The sequence below is a fragment of the Carassius auratus genome, chromosome 2 (assembly GCF_003368295.1).
Source record: "Carassius auratus strain Wakin chromosome 2, ASM336829v1, whole genome shotgun sequence".
NCBI classification, from domain to species: Eukaryota; Metazoa; Chordata; class Actinopteri; order Cypriniformes; family Cyprinidae; genus Carassius; species Carassius auratus.
Window position 1 is genome coordinate 27,745,732 of NC_039244.1, and position 27,167 is coordinate 27,772,898.

The 27,167-nt window shown below is 36.5% G+C and overlaps 1 protein-coding gene across 10 annotated transcripts; it reads right to left on the reverse strand.

Annotated features, from left to right (window-relative positions):
- Nucleotides 1-540: 540 nt before the first annotated feature.
- On the reverse strand, nucleotides 541-26,529 carry LOC113038967 (AP-2 complex subunit mu-A). 10 transcript variants are annotated; one of them, XM_026196790.1, is made up of 14 exons: nucleotides 26,377-26,529; nucleotides 25,548-25,665; nucleotides 19,426-19,431; nucleotides 7,798-8,063; nucleotides 7,431-7,513; nucleotides 4,320-4,325; nucleotides 4,081-4,216; nucleotides 3,853-3,997; nucleotides 3,630-3,644; nucleotides 2,614-2,733; nucleotides 2,404-2,539; nucleotides 2,221-2,318; nucleotides 2,029-2,140; nucleotides 541-1,042 (listed from the first exon to the last, which is right to left on the reverse strand). In XM_026196790.1, exons 2-14 carry the CDS (start codon nucleotides 25,619-25,621, stop codon nucleotides 908-910), a joined length of 1,332 nt encoding a protein of 443 aa, XP_026052575.1. In that variant the 5' UTR covers nucleotides 25,622-25,665; nucleotides 26,377-26,529; the 3' UTR covers nucleotides 541-907. The 10 variants fall into 10 exon arrangements, with proteins under 10 accessions (XP_026052575.1, XP_026052584.1, XP_026052591.1 ...); XM_026196799.1 differs by having other exon boundaries at nucleotides 26,381-26,509; XM_026196806.1 differs by having other exon boundaries at nucleotides 25,548-25,671; nucleotides 26,377-26,505.
- Nucleotides 26,530-27,167: the final 638 nt, after the last annotated feature.

A 27,167-nucleotide genomic window follows, 5' to 3' on the forward strand; every position in this document is an offset into this window, starting at 1 on the left:
GAGGTTCTGCAGGCAAAAAGTTCCCTGCATTAAATAAGAAATGGAAGTGAATTATTTTGAAGGACAAAAGCCTTCCAGACAGTAAAACATGGTTAAATATATCCTATAATTCAAATAAAAATCAATGTTGATGTCAAAAGTTGATGCAATGTTAAAAAAAAAAAAAAACTAAATTGAAATGATTTTTGTAAATCCATTAGTCAAATGCAGTGTATTTTCTTTGTAATAATAGCCACCTGACTAGTGACAGGTCTTTGCATGAATGAAGACTTTCTGAATATATAAGCAGTTGTCTATTTTAGAGGGGAAAATGTAAAAGATGAAAACAAATTAAATCAGGGAGAATCAATATAACTTATTGCTATTGTGTAAATAATTTGCAATCATTAAAAAAAGTAGTCTGCTTACAATAATTTTGAAATATAATATCGGATTACGTAATCCAGATGACATTTAATAGTCAGTACCCAACACTGGACATGTGATATGTTAACTGAAGAAAAAGGAGTCTTCAAAAGACAAATACACTCCAACACAATGTTTTTTTTCCCATTATATATTTATATTGAACTAAACGGTCACAGAGATAGCAAGAAGATACTGAGAGTATGACATATGGGAGAATAACCAACGACAAACTGGACAGTGATCCCCGTAAGACTGACTACAGTGAAACAGGAAGCTGGGCTTTAACTGACTGACGACACAAACTGCACTACCCACTGCCCTCCACTGGATCTGTTCATTACAACACTCGTACAAACACATACAATTAACTACATTTCACATTTTGCATATTTTTGTAAGTAGCCTTTTTAATTAATCCAGAAATCTTGAGGAGAAGGAAGGAGGGAAACATCATATAGTTATAGGAGAGTAAGAGCTGGTCCCTCTGCTCAGCGGCTCATTAGCATCGCGTCTCGTAGATTCCGCTGCGTCCGATGTATCGCACCCATTTAATCACATCGTGGTCACTGTAGTTGAGTTTTGATTCGAACACCTTCAGGTAACGCACCTTCAGCCCCGAGGGAGCAAACGGAACCTGAGTCAGAGGAAATACATCAGAAATGTGTGCCAAGAACAAAAGGGTACTGATTGTTTACAACTGGACGGGTCAGAAAAACTATTATTTTACATAAAACAGACAATAATAATATAAATATGAGTGCTGTCAAACGATTAATCGCGATTAACTGCATCCAAAATAAATGTGTACTGTATTTATTATGCATGTATAAATACAAACACATACATGTATATAAGAAAAATTTGTTAAGTTCATATATGATATATATTTACATATAAAATATAAGAATATAAATATGCAAATGTTTTTTTTTAAATATATACTGTATGTGTGTGTATATTATACATAATGTACACAGTAAATACACAAACGTAAACAAAAACGCTTATTTTGGATGCAGTTAATCACGATTAAATGTAACTGATAATAAAAATCAACATCCATCTATTAGCTTAAAGAAAAAAAAAAGATTCAAGCTAACATTCTTTTATTCATTAGAAATAAGTAGGTGAATAAATCATTTTAGCTGATTTCTTAGCAAATATTTATATTTACTGCTAAAATTAAATCACACAAATCAAGGTTGACAAATCAAATGTATCCAAACTTCATATCCAAAGTTATTTTAGGTTAAAAATAAATATTAAAATATCATTTCTTTCAACTCTTGACAGTCAATATATTGAGGAAAAAAAAGCACGTTTGTAATAGTTTTCTGATAATTTATATTTTTATAAATGCTTTTTATTTAACTTCTTTTGGACTGATGCAGAGCAACCCCCACTGAGTGCCATTAAACCGCTTGAAAGATCAAAGACAATTTTTTTATATAACTACGACTGGATTCGTCTGAAAGAACAAAGTCATATACACCTAGGATGACTCAAGGGTGAGTAATTTATAGTTTAATTTTTATTTTTAGGTGAACTAACTCTTTATGTAAAACATTACATAAAGAGTTTTTGGCATTTAACAATGTGTGCCTGGTCAAAAACACTGACCTCAAAGTTCATGGAAATGGGAGGACGGGCCCACTTCTTCTTATCATTAGTGGGCAGCAGCTCGATCTCAGCACTGATCTGAGACTCCTTCATTCCTGCCATGCGTTTGATCCTGAGCAGAAAGACCGACAGGGTGAAGAGTATATACACACACAAGCACCAAACACAGAGGAATGCCATGATCCCACTTACTTCCACACGATGGCATTCTCACTGGCCTTGTATTTGGCTTTTCCTTTCATACAGATCACCTGCACTCCACTAGTGTTCAGAGGCGTAGGAATACGCACCTGTTCAAAACATTCAGCTCTTAGATCATCTGACAAACAAACTGCACGTGAAAATGTAAAGTCTATATATTCTCTTTTAACTGACCTCTATTTTCTGTGCCAGGAGTGAGGGCTTGAAATTAGATTTGATGACAACTTTGACCTCCAGCTTTGTGCGACCGACCTCTCGAACCAGTGGAATGACCCGGAAGGGCAGGATTATGTCCTTAGTGGTGCGATACCTGCACACACAGATTAAAAATGAGCGAAGACAGAGTCCGACTGGAGTGTGAAGACAGACGGATGCTGAACTGACCTCATGAGCTCATATTCCCCGTCAGGAGGGATGAAACTGATGCTGCGCTCCGAGTCGAACTTGCTGAGACGCACACACTGATGGAAAGTGCAGTCGTCGATAGCTATGGACTGTTTCCCACTGGTAGAAATCATAGAGAAACGAAGAGGAGGACAGTCTGATATCTGAATCCAACATTTCTAAGATATTTGGCAAAATAAGCAAATACTAGAATAAAGGGTACTTACAAATGACATGATCAACAACAATATACAATATCAGAAATCAAATCAAATTAAGTAAAATCACTTAGAAAATGTCACACTTCTAAAAAACTAGGGATGCAGTGATCAATCTCATTTACAGATGAAACCTACGCTACGATTCAAAAGTTTGAGTCAATAAATTAATACTTTTATTCAGCAAGGATGCATTCAATTTATCGAAAGTGACCGTAAAGACATTTATAATATTTTAATTAACAAAAAATAACAAACAACATAACTGTTTGTTGAGCAGCAAATCAGAATGATTTCTGAAGATCATGTGACACTGAAGACTGGAGGAATGATGCTGAAAATTCAGCTTTGATCACACAAATAAATTACATTTTAAAATATATTACAATAGAAAAGTTATTTTACATTGTTATAATATTTTACAATATTAACGTTATTACTATATGTATCAAATAGAAGCAGCCTTGATTTCAAACCTTTGAATGGTAGTGTACAATGCTTTATATGTTGTTTAAAAAACATTTTTGAATGAAATCATTCATTGAAGATTTCAAGCAAAATCAGTTGTGAAAACAATTAAGTATATTAATATTCTCAAGTAATCTGGCATTGAAAAAGTAGTGAGATGGAATTGGAATTTATGATACAATAGTTTTAAAAATGCTAATATTGGTCAATCAAATAATATATAAATAGCTACATGAATCTAGTAATAAAAGACACTCATATGTTGTACTGTAGAGTCTAACATCACAACTGACATAAAACATAAAACACAGAAATATCAAAATACAATACCTTCCCCCTAACTCACTGTGGAAGCACAGAGAAAAAGAGACGCAACAAAAACAGACAGCTTCAAAACTCAAAATAAACCACACGCTTTACAATCAAACATTTCTTTTCAATTCTGGATCTAGAAACAGAATCCAGACAAAAAGACAAACAGAGTGTTCAAAGCAAATAAGAGAGGAGACAGACAGGCAAAAACTCAGCACTAGTGCATGAGGCTCTCTAAAACCTTTTCCCAGGATCGTCAGTGGTTCCTCCTTTCCCCTGTTTGTCAATGACGATTTTGTCATTCATGCCAAACTTGCATTCAGGCATCCCACTCAGATAGCTCTTCATCACCACCCGACCGGAGACGTGAGCGCTCAGGACCTGACCTGTCGGGATGACACACAGCAGCATGTGAATGGTCTGCCTCTAATAACTAGAGTCAGGCACACGATCAGCACGAGGTCTTCACCCTGTGGAGACATCAGCAGGTTGACGCTCTCCAGCACATCCAGGAAGAGCTCGTTGCGGCGGTACTTGATGCCTTCACGACGCCAGCCGATTTGCCCCGTCACCTGGCTGGTGATCTGAGACTGCTCCTCCTTAGTCTGAGGACAATGATGGACCACCGAAGATTTAGGAAGGTCATAGACTACTTTGAAGGGTGGTAGAAATGTCCAGATATTTTGGGAACACTAGTATTACACATACCTGATGCTGCAGTCAGACATGGCCAGAAAAACCAGGGAAAAAAGAGAAATGTTTTATATTAGAATCTGCACAGAGAAAGATGGGCAGAGCTAAACAAATAAATAAACAACTGTTTAAAATATGAAAGAAAGAAAAAAAAAAAAAAAAGAAAAGAAAAATACAGACCCAAAGCTTTCTGTAATTTTTGATTGCAAAAATTCAGGCTGTCAACTTTCTAATCTTGTCAGCAAAATGTATTTGTAAAGAAAACTTTTGTGTGTTCATTTTAGAAATGTAAAAATGTATTGATAAATTATTTGTGTGCAGAAAAGAAATACACTTTTATATATCATATTATATTATAATAAAATGTTTAAATGTTAATTTTTTGATGAAAATGTGTAACAAATATAATTTTCTAAATTTACATACAATATTTAAATGTTTATTTAAAAAAAAAAATTTATATATATATATATATATATATATATATATATATATATATATATATATATATATATATATATATATATATATATATATATATATATATATATATATATATATATAAAAACTAATTTATAATTTCAAATGTTATTTGCTTGTGTGTGTTAGGGACACTGAAAATATTGGAGAGGAAAGTATCTAAACTACTGGCCTGAATTTTAGGATGTCCCCAGAGTAACTCTGGTGTCACATTAGTGTTTAAAAATAGAAATGATAATTATTTTATTAGAAGTAGGGATGTCAAATTTCGATTATTTCCATGATCGATCGTCGTTTAAATTAACGATCAATTAATCGATTAATCGTTAACCATAATACTGTAAAATGCGTCTATTGCAGGCACGCAGTCAGCGGTATGACAGGATGTGCAAAAGCCACACACACACACAAAACGCTTTCTCACTTGAATTAAAGAGGTTTTAGTCTGAATAAAATGCTAGTAGCAGGATTATAAAATGAATAGATGCGATTATGATCATTTGATAAAATGAAGAGAGCGCGCCATACTTTTGAGGTCATTTTACTTTGTTGACAGTTTCCAATCCCGCACGGAGAACGCTGAACGCGCATCTTTAAATGGTTTTGTGGTGCTCGTTGTTGTATTTTAAAGCACAATTGCAATGTTTTCAACTGACATTATTGTATAAAATTATCCGAAATGTGGAGCGCGTTAAGTGATTAAGTGAACTACATCGGCGCTGCTGCACCAAAACACAGTTGCTCACATTAATTTGATCCTGCTGGATTCTGTCCTAGAAAATGTCAGATTTTTAAAAATCCGGCATACAGCGCATTAGATCGTGACAGTGCATGCGTGCAGACGAGGATGAGCGAGCGCGGCTTTGTCTAGATTTATTTGGAGGTTATTGCTCATGTCTCATTTGGCACAAATCGAAATGTTTCCATATTCGCAATGTATTTGAATGTTAAACTATTATTTATAATGTAAACTAGGCTTGTACTTAACACGCATTCGCATATAGACGGAAAAGATGATCCTCTTCATATGAGCAAAAACGTCCTTGGCATAACAGCAGAGTGGACCGGTATACTACGGTCTATTTAAACTGACCAGTGTAACCTTTTAATGTTTAGTTGACATTTTATTTTGATAATGAACAGACTGCGATGTAAGTTTGAATCGCTAGAATATACGTGTGCAGCAGGCTCCGGGGCGATCGAAACAGCTGAGAAATTAAAAAAAATATATATATTTTCCGCAAAAGTGTTTACTTTCATTTGTGCACACTCACAATAAAAACAGAAGATTTGTGCTCTTGTAAAATAAAGCAAACAAAGAGAATGCGTTGTCATCCTTTTTTTTTTTTTTTGTGAATTTATGGTGCGCTCACACTTCTGTTCTAAATCCGTTAATCTTAATTATTTAAGTCGGATATATTTCGCATAGCCCATTTAAAAAAAAAAAAAAAAAAACAAAACGAATTGTTATTTTTATGTTGGGCCTATTACTTGGGATGCTTTAAGGAAAATGTATAGCCTACTATTTTGTCCCAGGGCTTAGAACCTGTGCCCTAGTCAGGTCCATGCAGAAACTTGTGAACGATGCTCGGCGTCACCGTTTAGTGACAGCAGTGCATGCTCCAGGAATGTGTCGGTCAAAGCGCCTATTAATCGCCGTTTTGAATCCAGCAATTATTTATTTAGAAATGATAAGATCTGATTATGACAAGTGTGGTATAAAAGCTTTGTTTATTAGAGGAATAATAGGTTAACTGGAAAATGTTAGATCGCGACCATGCTTTTGGACCCCATAGTCTTCATTTACGCGGCTTTGTTCTGGTTTGCCGGTTGGTCACGAATTTCCACAAATTCAGTATATTTAGGCATTGTTTCTTTTCCTAAATCTTCATAGTCTAACCCTCTAATTTCCCAGGTTTATTTTATTATCTTTCGCTTTTAATAACTGTTTTCGCATCTCTTACTGTGGTAAACGTGGGAAGGGAAATTAAAGAATTTAAGAATTAAGAATTCGTTCGATTTATTAATTTGTTCCCTTATTTCACTTAAATCATGGGTTATTTAGGGAACACAATTAATGAAACATGGACAATTGCCACATTAATAATTCGTAGGAATGAATTAACAAGTTGTAGGAATGAATAGACTACCTGTCCTGTCACTGTGTCCCGCAGCCCTGCAAAGCGCACGATATAAAACAGTTATCTGATGAAATGATTAGTAACTACATTTCTATTGCTTTTAATGTTGAATAACTTTTATGTTGTTTCTATTTTAATGTACTTTAAAGTTTAAATCACTTTAAAAGCTTAATTTGTACATTGTGAATGAATGATGATGCTTTTATATATCGTCACCGTCACTCACAGCCGCTCGCACGTGTTGAGTGCGCATGAGCCACACGCAGCCAAACATTGAATTGGTTAACCGACCATCGATAGCCTTAATCGATTGCATCTCTTATCGACAATTAATCGATCATCGATTAATCGTTGACATCCCTAATTAGAAGTAGTCTATTTTTTTTTTTTTTTGCATACTCAGCCGGTGCTAACATAATACTACAATAATACAATACAAATTAAGTGTTACAATTTTTTTTTTTTTTTGGAAAATATGTAAAAAGGAAATGTCTTTTTTTTTTACCTGGCCCTTGATGCCCTGCTGGGTGATAAAAGTCTTCAGTGCTCCGGTCTCTGAGTTCTGTGGGTATCCAAAGTCCAGGATCTCTGCAACCACACACAAAGAAATAAATGATTCATTATTCTGGAATGAGACACTCGACACATCAAGGACAGTTTTAAGCAGACTTTTGTTTCATATGTTTAGGTAACCGTTTATTTTCTCAGCTGTTAGACGAGGTTTCCAGCTCACGGTTTAAGACGCACCTTGCCACTAACAGCGCATGACTGCCAGGAAAGCATGCCATTTAGAGGAGGGTGAGTTCTGTTGAGGTAATGCAGCTAACACAGGCACACACACGACTGAAGGAGAACAGTGTCGGCAGTCTTACCATCCAGCAGCTCGTAGATCAGCACAAAGTTGTTCTTGATATTCTCCTCGCTGATCTTCCCAAAGTAAGCCGTCATGACGTCACACATCTTGTAGAGGAACTCGAACACCATAGCAGCGTTGACATTCTGCTTGGTGACAGCAGCCAGCCAGATGTTGGAGCGTTTGATGTGGAAGAAGCTGGTGCGGGCGATGTTGGTGACGGGGGAGCGCACCTGCTGACGGGCGTGGATCACGTTCACGCGGAACGCATCCACTGCATTGCGTCTGTGGAGGAGAACAACATCAGGTCAAGGCAGAAATAATGGAGTTGGGCAGGAGCACATGGTCACCATCTGACAGTAAACCCTGGAAGAAACATTCCTTCTGTCTGCGGACGTTCCTTGCTGATCCAAACCTTCATGAAGCTCAAGATAACAAGCTCCTTTAGACAAAAGAGCTCTTGCCTGTCTTAAACAAGACAACTTCTTATGATTTATTCAAAGAGAGTCCAATAAAAGTTGTTCTTTTCAAATATTTTTTGACAGATATTCTTACTCCATCCAGGTTAATCTGCTGCAACTGCGAGCCAATAATCATCAAGGACGAGTTTATTAAAGAAAGTTTTAAGGCAAACATTTCATTCAAAAAAGGTGCATACACAAGATACACAAAACTCACTAAAAGCGTGTCATCTCATGCCTGAGTGCAATCAAAAGGGAAAGGGCTCCATGGTCATTTCAGTCTGGTGCTGATGTACTTGCATATCTTCACAATATTTGATTGACTGAAGTATGTCAGGTGACACATGCTTGCAGTAGAGCTGGGCAATATGAATAGTTACAATACATTCAAAATGCTAAAGATGATGCAAATCTAACAAAAAAAGTGTTTATTCTTGCAGTGTTCTATTTTTCCTACATTTTCTAAAAACCATGTTGCTCACAACCAGCCCCAGTGTCGCAAATCCTGAGAATATTGTTCGAGAATATCAGTATTGTTGAGGTTTAAAGTGCCCCTATTATGGGTAATGAAAGGTTAATATTTCAGTTTTGGGAGCCCCAACAACAGTTTGACATGCATGCAAGGTCAAAAACACTTTCATTGTCTTATAATATGCATTTATTTTTACCTTATTTGCTCAATGATTAGTTTAACGCAGTGGTTTTCAACCTGTGGTCCGCGGCCCAGGTATTGCAGGTGGGCCGCCAATTATTTTCTGTTCATTTCCAGTCCATTCTAGGGCTGTGCGATTAAAAGAAAACGTCCTAAAATCACGATTTGAGCGTGCGCATTTGCCTAACTCCAGGTTCACACACTGTCTGTGATGCGCCTTTTTTCTGAGCCAATGTTGACGGATCAGAGCGTTCTCACTGTGGTAAAAGGCTAGAAATAAAAACGTGCGAAAATAATTCATGTCTAACACATGAGCATAGAGTGAATTTGTTAGTGAACAGGATGCAGTTTAAGTGAGAGGAGACACGTTTTAAGTGTGCACACTCTCTCCTCGCAAAGCAGTGTGTATCTGAGCAAGCACGACCGGTTTTGTGACAGAGCAAAGGAAATCTGCTGGGAACAGAGAGATTCGCACTCGTGCATTATTTTAATGTGCTTTCGTGTTATATTTATGCGCTCTCACTGCTGACCGCATACACATACTGTATACACACTGCAAACACCTGAGGCACCGCTACAATTAATGAGCTCTATGAACAATGCATGGCAAAAAAGAAAAGAAAGTCCCTGTATACAGGATTTTTTTTTTTTTTTTTTGCCACAAGTCTATACATTTTTTTTTACATCTTCACTATAGTGATAATTTTGACTTATGTCTGTTCTAGAGATGTTACAACTTTTTGATAAAGCTCTGATTGGTTTTCTTTTGGAAATATGTTTCAAATTAATCCTGAATGCATTTATGACTGTAAAAGCACAATTGCAAAATTGATCAAAAAAATCACGGTTAAAACCACTGGTTTAACGATTAATTTTTTCAAACCCCTTCTTTGCGTGTCGCTAATCTGCGGTGATTTATTGGATTGATCTCATTTTAATTTCATCATGCGTGTAACGACTGATAAAGCAGCGTTTGTGAGCGCAGTGCTGCTTTGTTTACAGTGTTAACGGGGAATCCTCTAGAGACAATAACTTTATACACCGTGCACTTTCAGATTTATAACTTAGCAAGATGTTTTCATTCACTTAGAGCTGCGTTACAAACTGCATGAGAGGTCTTTTTCAAAAATCCATAATAGAGGCACTTTAATTTATTTATACAACTAGTTCCTCTGTGGCCGATTTGAGGGCCTTAACTTAAAACTGTACGTGGAAGTGTACGCATGTTATTTTTTGGTAACAATGGTTAAAAGACTGACACACCAAACCGACAATAAAGAACTAGAGGCGATGAAAGCTGACTGTGTTGTAGCCTTGCATCTCCTGCTTCTGGGCTAAACAGTTGCCCTTTAAAAAACTGTGAAGACTACAGCCAATGGCCAACTAGCTCATACATTTGGCAACTGCATGAGAACAGGATTTGAATAGATTTGAATGCTCAGGTAAGATGAGACCTAAATTAGAACAGCCTTCTGTGTGTGTCCTCTTGACATGTCATTTGTTTTGCTTTTTCTTCTCGTGCACCACTTCGCTAAGCTGAACAGTCAGCCAGAATGATTCACTGACTGCCCAACACCGATTCAACACGCTCAATGGGATAAAAGGTAGCGAATGGGGTCCAAGTAGTGCCCAACTAATGCAGAACACACTGCAAAAACGGAGCTGACAGACACTCAACAATAATATTATATCTATATATACATCCATCCATCTCTCTCTCTCTGTCAAGGGGCTTTCAAGCATAAATAAAGAAAATAAATAGAAATAAAAATAATAATGCAGCTTTAATTTATTTTGTTTGGTTTATAGATTAGAATCTGTCCAGTTTAATTAAATTTTTTCTAAAAAAAAAAAATTTATAAAATAAATATAGCTGCAAGCAGTGATGACAGGCCCAAACCACAGCAATGAAATGGTTACACCATAACATCAAGAGTGTGAAACAGACATATAGAGATCAATAAATAAAACTTTAAAGTTTTACATTTTTACAAAATAACATTTAAAGTTGTATCTGTTAAAATTAGTAAATGTACTGTGAATTAACTAACATTTTTAATAACTAACATTAAAAAATAATAAAAAATGTAAAAATATATTGTTCATTGCTAGCTCTGTTAGCTAAGGCATTAACTAATGTTAACAAATGTTATTGTAAAGTGTTACCAAAAAGTTTAATGATCGATAAGGATTTTTGAAATAATATTAACCTATTGCCAATACAGTACATATTAACTAATTCTATGTATTTGTTTGGCATTCTAAATAACTGAACTGAGCAGAAAGAGATCAGGCATAAAGAGCCACACAGATGGGAAATCAAAAATTATCTGTATTACAGTGTATGATGTAGTTGTCCATCTGTGTAAACAATGTGCAAAGTAATTAAACCAAAAAGTACACCATTTATAAAGTTATTGGCTTCTAAAGTAAGGAGTCGACTCTGAACCTCTGAAACGAGTTGTTATAGATTTCAAATCTTTTGCCCATCTCTATGTACGTCACTAGGAACACTTTGCATAATAATCTCCGCCTACCGTCCTGGGAGAAACGGAACTCTGACCTGCCCCACCCCCCACACAGACGCTCTGGTTGGTGTGATAGCATCATGTCGAGGAGACAGTGCGTTTTTAATTGTAAAGGCAAGTTTGTTTTACTTCCACTGCCAAAGAATGAAAATCAGAAGATTCATTTTTACCACAATACCAGAGCAGTACAACAAATCCCTTTTGTTGTGTTCACAACATTTCACTGATGACTGCTTTTCTAATCTCGGTGAGTACAGCGGGATTTTCAAAGCGTTTGGCCATAAAAGAGGCTTCATTACCAACTTTATTTAGACCAACGAGCATCTCCGAATCACAACGCGAATTATGATTATGAAGTTATGTGTTTGTTTTCTCCGGAGCGTCTTATCAGTATGTGTGCTGTCTGCAGCCTGTCTGCGCTGATCTTCATGTACAAACACGTCATTAAAATGAAGTGTAACTCCGTGAATACTCAACGAAGAGACATGAGAGAGATATATATAGAAAGCTTGACATGTCTACTTTAAAACTAAACAAGTGCTGCCGAAAACAGATATTCTGTGATAAAGTAATCCAAATGAAAACAATGCGATGTCTGTTTTTCACATCTCCCTTTGTTATATCTAATGTGACCACACCCCCGCGCTGAACACACTATTCAGATTCAAACTGAAGCCCGCGGCTTGAATACACCCACACAGAAGAAAAAGCAGCGAGACTGTTCAAGTTTTTTATTTTACCGTTTGCTTCGCGATGAGAGGAATGAGACATAATTCACCCCAAACAGATGCTAACGCATAGTTTACCGTGGTGGTGTGTGCGGAACAACCAATCAAACCTGACTATGTTAGTTGACCAATCAGAACACAGTATGCTACCGAAAGGTGGGGTTTAAGGAAACTGAATCTTTTGAACAGCTTCGCGCGAACCGTTTGGGGATCTCTGAGAATTTAGGTAATTTTAAAATGATATTTTGACAAAAGGACAGTGTTTTTTAACCTTGGATGGATTTAAACCTAATGTACAGGACATATAAACAGTGATAGGAAGCTTAGAATTTTCATCTTACTGGCTCTTTAAAAGATTTCTTGTCCTCCATCTAGGCAAGGCAAGTTTATATAGCACACAATGGTACACAATGGTAATTCAAAGTGCTTTACATAAAAGAAAGTAAAATAATAATGAAGAAAAATAATAAGAATAACAAGCAATTTTAAAACTTTTAAAATTATTAAAAAATGTACTTGTTTAAAATGAATTTAAAACAGTTAGAAAATGATTTTACATAAAATAAAATAAAAATATATAGTGCAATCAGTTCGGACATTGCACAGTGCTCATTCAATAAATGCACAGCTAAACAGATGAGTTTTAAGTCTATATTTAAATGTGACTAGTGTTTTAGCACATCTGATCTCTTCTGGAAGCTGATTCCAACTGCGGGCGGCATAGTAACTAAAGAAGGACTCCCCCTTGTATTGTGTGAACCCTTGGTATTTCTAACTGACTCTATCCTAAATGTAACTGGAAGCCAGTGTAAGGACCTGAGGACTGGTGTGTGATATGCTCCGATTTTCTGGTTCTAGTCAGAATCCTGGCAGCAGCGTTCTGGATGAGCTGCAGCTGTCTAATGGTCTTTTTGGGAAGGCCGGTGAGAAGCCCATTACAGTAGTCCACCCTGGTGGTGATAAAGGCATGAACAAGTTTCTCCAAGTCTTGGCTGGAAACAAAATATCTAATTCTTGCAATGTTTTTTAAATGATAGTATGCTGATTTAGTTACTGCTTTGACATGAGTACTGAAACTAAGGTCTGTCTCCAGAATCACACCAAGATTCCGACTTGATTTTTAGTTGTTTTGACCCCTATTTTTTTCCAAATGCAATGACTTCAGTTTTTTCCTTGTTTAACTGAAGACAATTCTGGCACATCCAACTATTAATTTCATCAATGCATTGGCAGAGGGAGTCAATTGGGCTGTAGTCATTTGGAGATAAGGCCAGGTATATTTGGGTATCATCAGCATAGCTATGACAGGCAATTTGGTTCTCTCTCATTATTTGACTTAGTGGGAGCATATACAGGCTAAACAAGAGTGGTGCAAGAATTGAGCCTTGTGGGACATCGCATGTCATGGACGTCCACTTAGACTTATGCTCTCCTATACTCACATAATAGCCTCTCCCTTCTAAGTATGACCTGAACCATTTGAATACCATCCCAGAAAGCCCGACCCAGTTTTCCAGTCTCTCTAGTAGTATGTTATGATTGACAGTGTCAAACGCAGCACTGAGATCTAGCAATACCAGCACCGATATTTTGCCAGAGTCACAATTTATGCGAATATAATGTATTACTGACTATTATTGGAACAATATCATCAATAACATTCTTAACTTTTGAGTTGAAGGAATCAAGGAGAATATCAACAGAGTCTGCAGAAATGCTTGGTGTTAAAGATATAGCCTCCAAAAATAGTACACTTGTGTTCTCGTTAATGCACCTCCTTCTGACAGAGACAGATCTAGATTCAGTGGTAGCAGACATCAAAATATCAAAGAAAATACAGAAGTGATCAGATGTGCTATGTCCTTAATAACAATGGATGAACCCTATTAGACCCCTACTGATGATTAAGTCTAGAGTGTGTCCACCTTTGTGTTTGGGTCCATGCACATGGTGAGTCCAGTCAAAAGTGTTTAGAACCACTGTTATCATTTCTTTTGTAGTTTTGTTTTCTGCATTATCTATGTGAATATTAAATTCACATTTACACAAAATCTAGAGGACAAACTTAGTATAACAACCTTAATCTGTCAGCTGAAATGTTTTTGTTTTGGCCCCTGAGAGTTTAAAGCATGCTTCATAAGAATGACTTGTTCTCCATATGTAAAAAAAAGTTTTGGAGTTTGGATAATGCATATATAGAAGATATAGAAAAAAAATTACCTTTATGATTTTTTTTAACAAATTGGCATGGTAACACTGTTGAAGATAACTCAAATATTTTCCAATCATGGCATCATGTTGACAAAGTTTGGTGTGAATTGCATGTATGAGCTTTTGCCAGTGTCTACCTCTCATCAATGCTGATGTGTGTGTCAAGTTTAATGAAATTCTGAGCATATTAAGTGCCCAAAAAAAAAAAAGTTTTGCATCAGTCATGTTTTGACAGTGTTCTGATGAAGTTTGAAACAAATCTGGTAAAAATAAGATTCTATTCTTAAATCTGTTAAATAAATGTTTGCCAGCATCCTTCACCCTTACAATTTGTTAGCTAAAAGTTTTTAATAATTTAAAAGTATATATTATTTTATACATTAATAAATCAGAATCAGTATATTGTTTAATGTTTACATTAATATATCTGTTACATTATATGAATAATTATTTTCATTTAATTTGATATGTATACCAAAAAAATGGGATGTCTTGTATGTGTGTGTGTGTGTATGTATGTATGTACAGTTGAAACCAGATATTTACATACACTTAAGAAAAAAACACAAAAACTTTTATTTCTTTACTTTCATACATTAAATCAGAGTAAACGTTTTCTGTTTTAGATCAATCAATATTAACATATTTTCTTGCATTTGTTAAATGTCAGAATTGAGCGAGGGAGAACTTTAATGTATTTTTTTATCACTTTCATCAAAGTCAGAAGTATACATACACTAAGTTTAATGTGTCTTTAAACAAAAAAAAACTCCAGATGATACCATTCTGAGCTTAAGAACCTTCTGATAGGTTAATTGATTCCATTTGAGTTAATTGGTGGCATACCTGTGGATGCATATAAAGGCACACCTTAAACACAGAGCCTCTCTCTTTGACATCATGGGAAAATCAAGAGAAATCAACCAAGACATCAGGAAAAGAATTTGTGGACCTCCACAAGTGTGGCTCAACCTTATGCCGCGTTTCCATCGAAATTACCCAGAACATTTGTACCAGGAACTTTTTTTCCCAGGAACTTTTTTCCCCCCAGACCTGTTGCTTTCTGTGTTTCCACCGCGGTGTAAAGTACCGGGTAGATTAGGCAAATAGACTGGTGACGTAGGTCTGCGCGCGTTTCTCAATACAAATTACCGCTGATTAAAAAAAAAAAAAAAAAAAAAAAAAAAGTACGCTGATTTTGGACGTGCATCCTCGGTAGTTGGTTCAGACTTTGTGCATTCCTCTGGGGAGTGTGATGTCCGCAACGACGCAAATCCGGTGAATCTATAAACAGCAGCGTACTTGATAACTTCAGTCTGCTCGTCCTGGCTACTGCAATTTTCCTTACTGTATATTTACAATAAAACGAAATATGATATCAAATACCACTGCCTCCTTTCGTTTTCATTTAAGCATAATAACAACTGCAGAAATGTACTTAGTTCAGGGAAATGTGTATACAGCCATTACAATGAAACGAAATATTATATAAATTTGCCTTTTTTATTTTCATTTTAACATATAGATAAATTGAATACAGACCAAAGAAAACCTGTTAGATTTACCCCGCAGCTGAATTATATGTTACGTTTAACCACTAAAGACACATCAGAGCCAGCGGCACATATCAGAAGGTCTATCCCAGGAGAGGCTGCTCTCTGCGGATACATGAGGACTGAGCTCCCGCTGATCGAGTGGAGCTCACCTTCTACGAGATCGGCGTAACACATTTTTAAATAGGCGCTGTCTTTATAAATAAACCATAGATTTGAGTTTTAAACAACTACATTCTCGCCTGAAATACTTTTAAAATTACATTTCATGACACAATAACAGTAATATTTGAAAATTATCTGAATAAATGGTGGTTGAACTCAACCAATGCTGCGTGAACTCAGATCGCTTTGGCTACTGCAATTTTCCCCTCAGTATATTTACAATAAAACGAAATAGGATATAAAATACCAATGCCTCCTTTCATTTTCATTTAAACATAATAACAGCTGCAGAAATGTACTTAGTTCAGGGATAAGTGTAACGTTATATACAGCCATTACAATGAAATAAATATTATATAGACTTGCCTTTTTATTTTCATTTTAACATATAGATAAATTGAATACAGACCAAAGAAAACCTGTTAGATTTACCCCGCAGCTGAATTATATTTTATGTTTAACCACTGAAGACACATCAGAGCCAGCGGCACATATCAGAAGGTCTATCCCAGGAGAGGCTGCTTCTCGGCGGATACATGAGGACTGAGCTCCCGCTGATCGAGTGGAGCTCACCGTCTCAGAGATCGGCGAAACACATTTTTAAATAGGCGCTGTCTTTATAAATAAACAACAGATTTGAGTTTTAAACAACTACATTCTCGCCTGAAATACTTTTAAAATTACATTTCATGACACAATAACAGTAATATTTTGAAAATGTTGATCCGAATAAATGGTGGTTGAACTCAACCAATGCTGCGTGAACTCAACCAATCAGCATGTTTAGCGCCAAAGTCCCGCCCCCGAAAGTTCCGGAACTTTAAAAAAGTACCACCTCGCCAGCAGGGACTTTCTGGGGGGCATTTTTTTACCCGGAACTTTTATTTAGTTCCTGGTTCCTGCGGTGGAAACACACCAAGTACCGGACCAAGTCCCTAGTTCCTGGGTAAAGTTCCTGCGGTGGAAACGCGGCTTTAGGTGCAATTTCCAGATGCCTGAAGGTCCCACGTTCATCTGTTCAGGCAATAATATGCAAGTATAAAAAACATGGGAATGTACAACCATCATACCAGTCAGGAAGGAGACGGATTCTGAGTCCCAGAGAGGAAACTTTTTTGGTGCGAACTGTGTGAATCAACCCCAGGACAACACCAAAAGACCTTGTAAAGATAATTGCTGAAACTGGTAAGACTGTGTCATTATCCACAGTAAAACGAGTCCTGTACCACCATGAGCTGAAAGGTTCCTCTGGGAGGAGAAAACCATTACTTCAAAACAACCATAAAAAAGCCAGACTACAGTTTGCAACTGCACATGGGGAAAAAAAATCTTAATTTCTGGAGACATGTCTTGTGGTCTGACGAAACAAAAATTTAACTGTTCGGCCATAATGATAAACGGTATATTTGGCCACACCATCCCAACCGTGAAGTATGGGGGTGGTAGTATAATGTTGCGGGGATGCTTTGCTGCAGAAGGGACTGGTGCACTTCACAAAATAGATAGCATCATGAGAAAATAAAATTTTGTGGATATATTGAAGCAACATCTGAAGACATCAGCCAGGAAGTTAAAGCTTGAGCACAAATGGGTCTTCCAAATGGACAATGACCCCGAGCATACCTCCAAAGACAACAAAGTCAAGGTATTGAAGTGGCCATCACAAAGCCCTGATCTCAATCCCATAGAAAATTTGTGGGCGCCACCGAAAAGGCAAGTGCAAGCAAGAAGGCCTACAAACCTAACCCAGTTGCACCCGTTCTGTCAAGAGGAGTGGGCCAAAATTCCAGCAAACTATTGTAGAAAGATTGCAGAAGGATACCCAAAACGTTTGGCCCAAGTGAAACAGTTTCGGCGCAATTCTACCAAATACTAAGGAAGTGTATGTATACTTCAGACTTTGATGATATAAAAAGTGATTTAAAAAAAATACATAAAAATTCTCCCTCGCTCGATTCTGACATTTAACAAATGCAAAAAATATGTTAATATTTATTGATCAAAAACAGAAAAAGTTTACTCTGATTTAATGCATGACAGTAAAGAATTAAGTTTTAGTGTTTTTTTTCTGAAGTGTGTGTAAATATCTGGTTTCAACTGTATGTTTATATATATATATATATATATATATATATATATATATATATATATATATATATATATATATATATATATATATATATATATATATATATATATATATAGGCTGGACGATTATGGCCTAAAATCAAAACCTCGATTAATTGAACATTTTACCTCAATTACTATTAATGAACGATTATTTTGTTTCCGTTTTGTTTTTTTGCCCTCATAGTTCACTGACAAGGTTTGTACTGTAAGCAGGGCCATAGCTGGGGTTAGCAGGGCCCCGGTTCAGGTTGTACCAGTGGGCCCTGTTTGAAAGTGTTTAATTTGTATGTTCGTTCTGTTTATTTGTTTGTGCTATTTACACAGTGTTTACGTTTTTTCAAGTTTTAAAGTGTCCAGGTACAGAAACTGAATAATTAAATGTAAAATTGCACTGTAAAAATTAAACATACAGTCGAACCAATAGTAATAGCAATTCCGCAAAAGAGAGCTCAGTTCAGTGTTACCGTCTGTGAGACACGGCTCTCTCTCCGCATGCGCACCGAGCACAGCGCGAGTAACCAACCAACCTTGTGTTTGAATGCTTTAAAGTTTTTTGAATGGTTAAATTGACAGGTGGCAAGGCTTACAACAGCATTCCGTCAACTGTCCTGAGCGTCTTTTTAGACTGGCCTCAGCCAGACGGTTGAGATCGACTAGTAAAGACGTTTTTTTTCCTATTGAAAGCGCGATCTGACATCATAGCTCACTATCAGCAGTTATTTTATCTATGTTCGTAACATTTCTTATAGATTATTGCTCGGTGTAAGAGATAAATAAAAGATCAAATGAAGATAAATTGGCACAAGTACCAGTAAGAGTGATTGCGTGTGTAAATTAGTTATACTATATTATTGTGAAGCTGTGGGTTGTAAATAGCCTAGTTACTTAAAAAGTAGAAAAATATGCTATAATAAGTTTTGAGATTCTAAGCTACTTTAGTAATAATCACAGAACAGCGCTGAGAGAGAGAGAGAGAGAGAGAGAGAGAGAGAGAGGAAGAAAGGCTGTATTTTAATGTTTTTGCTGTTTGTTCTTTGCCCGTATTGCAAAAAATATACAAATACCAAAAAATGTAGCTGTATTATTAAAAGGCTAATCACACAGATATATTTTGGCTATATTGCCCAACCCTAGATTGGGGGTGACTGGTGACATGCGTCAAAGTGATTAGTTGGTTGTTCATTGCTTTTGGGTCATTGGTTGTAGTGGGATCGCTTACCTAGTGCTACAATAGCCACAATGAACATGGAGAAACAGTACAATGGACAAAGAGCATGAGGGAATAATGAAAGGAAAAAAGGAGAAAGACAAACATTGGTTTAATGGACAACAGTACTGGAAACACACCAATGAAATCTTTATGAGAACAAAAAATTGATCTGCGGAATTATGGAGGGGAAAAAAAAACAATACCTCCCCATTTATGGTTACAAAAAATGAAATTTAGTTTATTGAAGTAATGGAATGCACCAATGCTTCCTGCTTTCTAACATCCTGTCACATTTCCTCTTCCCTAACAGAATAACCCTAATGGTATTTAAACCCTGCTGAGCTTGCACATTAACAATAAGGTCAGTCTATTTGAGCAAAATGTATTTAATTTTGCTATTAGAAATATTAAAAAACATTTAGAGGTTGCCAGTGCAAAAGTCAGTGGGTAGTTGCATTGGTAAGATGATGCTCTGTGGTCACTAAAACCAAGTTCACACTAGGGCTGTGTATTATGGACAAAAAAACCTATCACGATTTTTTTAGCAATTTTGCGATTTCGATTTTAATCACGATTTTGACACACACAGACATGCTTTACAGTCATAAATGCATTCAGTATAAATTTTAAACATATCCAAAAGAAAACCAATGAGAGCTTTATCAAATGTCTCTAGAACAGACATAAGTCAAAATAATCACTAAGGAAAGATGTCTAACAAAATTAGATTTTTTCTTTTGCCATGCATTGGTCATAGAGCTCACTGTAGTGGTGCCTCAGATGTTAAATGTTTTGCCCAATATATATTTATTGCCCAAGGGTCACGTACTCAATCTGCAGTGCGTATACAGTAAGTTATATGCGGTTCAGAAGCAGCAACGAGAGCACATTATTGTAACGCGAAAGCACATTAAAATAATGCACGAGTGCGAATCTATCCACTCGCACCAGTGATGCGCGGGTCAATGTATTAATAACCCGCACCCGACCGATGTTTTTAACTAACCCACCCGCAACTCGGACCACAAAAAAATAAATAAAATATTGTACCCGACCCGCTTCCTGACCCGCATTTTTAAAAAGCAGTAAATGCTCATCGTAGCATCATTGGGCCATAGGAACGTAAGCAAAACTAACTAGGCAAAAAAAACAAAAAAAAACGTAATATATTATTTTGTCAAGAGCGATTACACAATCAGAGAGTAGCCCATTTATTTTGATTTGAATATTTTCATTTTAAAAAGACATTTCATGCTTTCTGTAATATATAGCCTATATTTCTAAAATCTGTGAGGCACACGCTGAGTTTAGTTCACATGCAATGCAAGTGATCGTGCCGGCGCCTTATTACATTGTCTGCTAGGCTATATATTTGCTTCTTATTTATTAAATACGGGCAACTGACTGATAAAACAATGATCAAAATTAAGATACAATTTATACCAAACGAAAATCTTTTAAAAAGAGTTTTCTATGAAACAAAACAACCCGCGCATCACTGACTCGCACGCAAAAGTCCTTTGCTCTGTTAACAAAACCAGATGCACAATCAGATCATATAAGGCTCAGATATATGCTGCCTTACAACGCGTCTCCTCTCGCTCAACCTGTGTCCTGTGCACCCACAGCTCTCTCTGTGCTCACGCGCAAGATATTAAATATTTTCGCACCTTTCTATTTATAACCTTTTCTGTTCTCATCTTTTTGCTGCTTGCAGTGTGAACATTCTGTTCCATTGACATGGGCTCAAAAAAAAGGCTGTGCATCACAGACAGAGTGTGTGAACCTGGAGTTAGGCATATGCCCAGTCTACTCTGTTCTCGCTCTGCACTTAGGTGCGCTGCATCCTGATTGGTTCAGATAACATTTCTTGCGTCCAAATTTTTGCTTAAAGCTATGTTGCTGCTACTGTCTTTCTGCTGTGCCTTGCTCCCTCATTGGCTGTAGCTCATCGCAACACCTGACACCACAGGATGTCGAGCCAGCCGACCGCTCCAGATATTTAGCATGCTTGATATTGGTTTGGTTTTGACCAGGCATCAACGAGCCTATTTGATGCGTCATTGATTAGCTCACACATAAAGATTGCTGTGTGCTGACCACTTACTGATTTTCCCCTGATCACAGCCAGACCTGTCAGCAAGCTCTTTGACTTGCAAATCACGCTTAAAATCCTGTAGTGTGAATTAGACAAGGGCTGATATTCGGTATTGTGATTAAAGATTGACCGATCTTTGTCATTTTTTTAATTAATCGCCATTGCCCGATTATGCTGCAGATTAGGCCGCTTTATAGACGTTTTCATCGGGGGCACGCGCCTGGCCCTAAGTTAACTTCCGGTCTGGGTTGTGTATATCGGTCAGGCTGCGGTGCCTTCTACAAACGCAGTTAAAGTCAAGGTGATGAGTACACTGAAGTTGGGCTCAGGTGGTTGTGCTGTGGGATGTGTTTCCCATACATTTATTTATTTTTGGAGACTCGCCATGATTTTAAAACTGATCGATTTTCAAAAAGGCTTCGTTGAATAAACATGAGTAATGTTACGTACTACACGTTAATTAATAATAATTCCTTACATTTATATGTTTAAATATCAAAACGAGGCACTGAAGGAAGACTTGCATGTTATATGCCATATAACGCAGCGTTTGTCAGCGTAGCTCTGCTTTGTTTACAGCTGTTACTGAGGAAACATCTATTTCTCGCGCTTTATGCATCTTCTGCTCGGAAATAATTTGCATTTTCATTAAGTTCACCTGATTTACGCAGCAAACATTGTTTGTTATCAAAAAAATATCTACTCTAGAGGGACTTGGCTGTTATTGATTCTATTTGTAAGTCTACCGGAAGTTAAGTTAGGGCCACAAAAGTGCGCATGCGCAGTAACGTTTGTTTATGTTGTTGAAGTTGAAACCGTCTATAGGCAGGCAACAGCCAATTTCGTTTAAAATTACGTTTTACCCAACTAAAACTGAAGCCGGAAAATTATAATTTTAGTAAGTGCAAAAAGTCATTTGCATGTGAAAGTAGAAACATTCAATTCAGATGAAACTTCTGAAATACTGATTATATGTCATCGCTCGTGACCTGCGCACTCTTAAGCAGTTAAGAGCAGCAGGCTGTGTAATGTGTGTGAATTTTTTTTTTTTTATCACTATGGCTATTTGACTTATAGCAGTGTCCAGTGTTTCCTATACATTGAGTTATGAATGTAATGTTGAATAAAATGAGCGCTTCACGTTTCAAAAGTTAAAATGCACCGCGGTGGTTTTTATACTTATGTATCTTTGAAAAGAACCGCCTGTCTTCAGAAAAGCTTCGATGTCATTTTAATGTCGTCTTTCCTGTAATGCCTGATAAAGTAGCATTTGTGAGCAGCATTAATTTGATTAAAGCCTTCACTGGGGAAACAGGTATATTTCCGCTCCTCCTGCTGGCAGATAATTTGCACTTCCGCAAACACCACAATGGTGCCATTTTTCCCACATGCACCCAAGCAAATTTTTTGACACATCAAGTATAAATCAGGCTTGATGCACTGAATGAAAGCAGTCACTCTCTGACAGCAGATGGCGCTGAACAGTAGAAATACATCCGTTACCCCGGAAAGCCTGTAAACAAAGCAGCTGCGAAGCACTACTTTCTGAATTTTTTTTAAATGATTTAAACAGACATTCAAATTTGGTGTGCATCACAGCACCAAATACTTAAATACCTTAGACTATTTAATATTTATGCTATCCATCTTCAAACTATTTTACATTTTAATCCGGACAACAACAAAAGTAGATATTGTTTGAAAATGTTTTTTCTTTATTGTTCAGCCACTTTACATTAAGGCTCCATTAGTTCATTCATTAGTTAAACTGCCAATGTAAAATTATTTTAAACATTCATTAGTCTTCGTTAATTACAATATTTCATAAAATACTCACATGAACAGTTGTATTTATTTATTTTTTTACAAAGATTAATAACGTCTGTAGCAAATGTAGTTATTGCTCACTTTTAATGTTAGTGCATTAGCTAAGATTAACTAATGAGATCTTATTGATAGGGATGTAGCGATTAACCATGATCCGGTTGAAAATCAATTAAAATATTTGACAATTTAAATCGGTTGAGATGCTAAACAAATCGCGATTCAATTAACAGTAGGAATTCATATGGATATATGTCTGAGGGGAACTTAATGTCTTTAGAAAAGTTTAGATGTTATTTTTCTTGCCTCTGTATAATGCACATTAAAATTCATAAGTGCAGCGCTTGTTTGTTTACAGCGGTAACCAAGGAAACGCTTTAAGCGCCACCTGCTGGCAGAGAGTGAAACTGCATCTCGTTCAGTTCGTCTGCCGTTTAGATCATTTTATATATAATTTCACAAAACTGAAGTCAAACCAATCCGTTTTGCTTTAAATTTCAAAATTATACAATCCAATTTAGATTAAAAACAGCTCACGTTAAATGTATGCAACATCTTTGTTTGGATTATAACTGAAATGAAGTGGTTGCTTCCAATTTTAAATGGAAAGAGCACAAAGCCTTATTTTGTTAGATGAAGAGATACCTTTTATGGGTGTTATTTATTTGATTTGGGGCTTAAAATTTCTATTTAGTTTTGTTATTTACATTTACATTATATTTAAATAGTCATTTAGCAGACAGTTACCCAAAGTGACTATAAGCAATCAAAACCAACAACAAAGGTATATTAATATAGTGTTATATTTCAATTTCACAAAGAAACGTACAGCATTTTGTCCAAGTAAAAATAAAAGACCATGTTTAATTTAGAATTTGTCTCAAATCTAATTTTGTAAAAAATAAATTGTGATTTGAATCATGAGTCGAGTGAATCGTTAAATCCATACTTATTGTAAAAATGTTACATATTGGTCTTTATAAATATTTTGCACTTTAATCTGTGAGAAATTATTTACGCTACACATTTTTATTTTTTGTGTGTATTGCTTTATTGTATTTAAACGTTCAGTTTATTTTTGTTACAAGAAAAAAAGTCATCAAAGCTGTTATACTTTATGACGACAACACTTTTTTGCAAAGAATTTTCAACATCGTGATAATACCATATACTAGGGCTGTGCAAAAAATTTAACACGATTTTCATGCACATCCCATCAGTAAAGACGCTCCTTTAATTAGAAGTATATCTCCAGCACGTGTGTTCAGATTGCCAGGTTTTCACAACAAATCCTTCCCTGTTGCTTCTCAAAACTAATCGCGATTCCAAGAGGATCCCAGATAAAAAATTGCTTCCCAGGGTTAAGATTATACTTTTTTTTTTTTTTTTGGGCATGGTTGTCTTGGTAAAATTCACATTTAAGGGGGATAAATATCACGTTATTGGTATTGGGCTTGCTTCAAACCGCGGACATGAAAAACAACCACAGACTTGGCAACACTGGTTCAGGTGGAGCGGCAGTTACTACACAGAGCCGTAGTCAACCGACAACTAAAACAAAATCGCTTTCAAAATCGACGAAGAATCACCACCGATTTTAAAATCGATTTTGTGTAGATTGTCAGTGAATTAAGGCTCTGTGAAGTAAATGCCAACCAGTGTTGCCAAGTCTGTGGTGGTTTTTCATGTCTGCGGGTCGAAGCGACAATACCAATAACGTGATATTTAGCCCCTAAAAAGCTAATTTTACCAAGGCAACCATGCCATAAAACTTAAATTTTAACCCCGGAAAGCAATTTTTATTGGGGAATAAAACTAGTTTTGGGGTTTTGGACTAGTTTTGAGAAGCAACCGAGCAGGATTTGTTGTGAAAACCTGGTAACCATGATCTAAACGCACGTGCTGGAGATATATTTCTAATTACAGGAGCATCTTTACTGATGAGATGTGCATGAAAATCACATTCGATTTTTTGCACAGCCATACCATATACCATGATAAACGCATTAGCAATTTAATGAAAATCTGATTCAATCACATGCCTAGTGTGAACTTGGCTTAAGGTGTTCCGAGGAGTTTTCAGTGGTGGTTGTTGTGTGTTTTGGTGCCACTTACCATCCCGTCCCAAGATTAACTGACATCAACTCACATAGTCTATCTAGTCCTTGAGATCAGAAGCAGTTTTAAGAGCACTGATGAACTCACTCACCCAATATCATCACGGTAGACGCGGGAGATGAGCACCTCCCCTTTATGGTTGTAGATGAACAGTCCTCCGATCATGGTGGCTGCCCCTCAGACCTCACATTCCATGGTGGGACCTCCTCCTGTAACTCACAGGACAATGAATATGAACATGACCCTCACTGGCTGATAGGAGACCTGAAGGACCCTGATAAGATTTGAGAGGCATTCGGCCCTACAAGTGAGACTAGATAAACTCTCAACAGTTTGACCTTGCTTCTGTGACAAACCATACAATGCAGTTTAGGAGACAAAAAAAAAAAAAACTCTAACTGGCTACAAAATAAATGTATTTACGCATATTAAAATCACATAATATTTTGAACCTAAAAAGAGTAACGTTATATGTGTTAGCGCACGGCTAGACAGGACAAATTGAATGGTCTTCAACTACAAAACGTCGTGATGTCGTCAAAAATGCGTTTTTACGTAAATTTAAGTTTTTGAAATGCAGATTAACGGCGAATGATGTCAGTATTCACTCATTGAACAGGAAGTGTTCGTCCAGTGTGGTTTAATCGCATAATTAGATGTCTGACATCTGAAAGACATCTGTTCATTAAACGAGCGGGTTTTTAAATCGCTAGCCTCGGTTCCGTCCTCTTTTAACTGAAATTAATTATTCAAACAGACGAAGAGTCATTAATAGTCATCAAGCGCGTAAACTGCTCTGTCGCTTTCCTCGAGAACTGTGGCGATGATTATTTATTTCGATGATGGAAACCGTCTTTCCCGGTCGAAATTCAAATACTTTCCTGTCCTCGCGTAATCTTATTTTAGAAACGTGCCCATACCTACTTAGTGTCCGCACGGATCGGCGCGGAATGTACCGTTTCCTCTCCTTGGTGTTTTTCGGGATCTGAAGGATTAGCGGGACGCTAGCCGCTGCAGTCCCTCCCTCAGACAGGAAGTCAGCTGACAGAGATCACGGTGCGCGTGCGTGTGACGAGCGACGACGCAACTGAAGATTTTTGGATGTTGGTTGGTTGGTTTGTTTAAAGCATAAAGATAGATGTTCGGCATATATATATATATATATATATTTTATTTATTATCGTATAAATAGTTACACTGCATTATCCGTGTGTAGTTTCTTTCTGTATTCTTGCTAAATAAAAGCGCATACATTAATATTAATAACGTTAATTGAGGTTGCTTAGTAACCCTCTTGAAGCGCCCAATAACGTGCCTGATTAATATTCATGAGCCAAGTCTTCAGCACTTTGGTGTGATGTGGATGAATGAACGCTCTCAATGTCAGAGAACAGGTCATGGACCAACACAATTCTAGTCTTTAGATTTATAGAGTAGAGCGGAATTAAAAATAAATAACATTTATTAAAAATCACCACATGCATTAGCGCACATGATATAAGAGTGTTTGCCTTAGTCAGTTAGAATCAATGGTTAATCATTGCAAATGTGAACCAGTTCTTACATTAATGCTGAAAATAATATTTCTATTCATTAAACAAACTGATTAATTTCTTGCTGTTCACGCAGGCCAAGAGATCATATGCACGCCTCTGTTTTCTTCTTTTAGCAATTGCTTCCTATGTGTATTACATCTCATTTTTTAAATGTT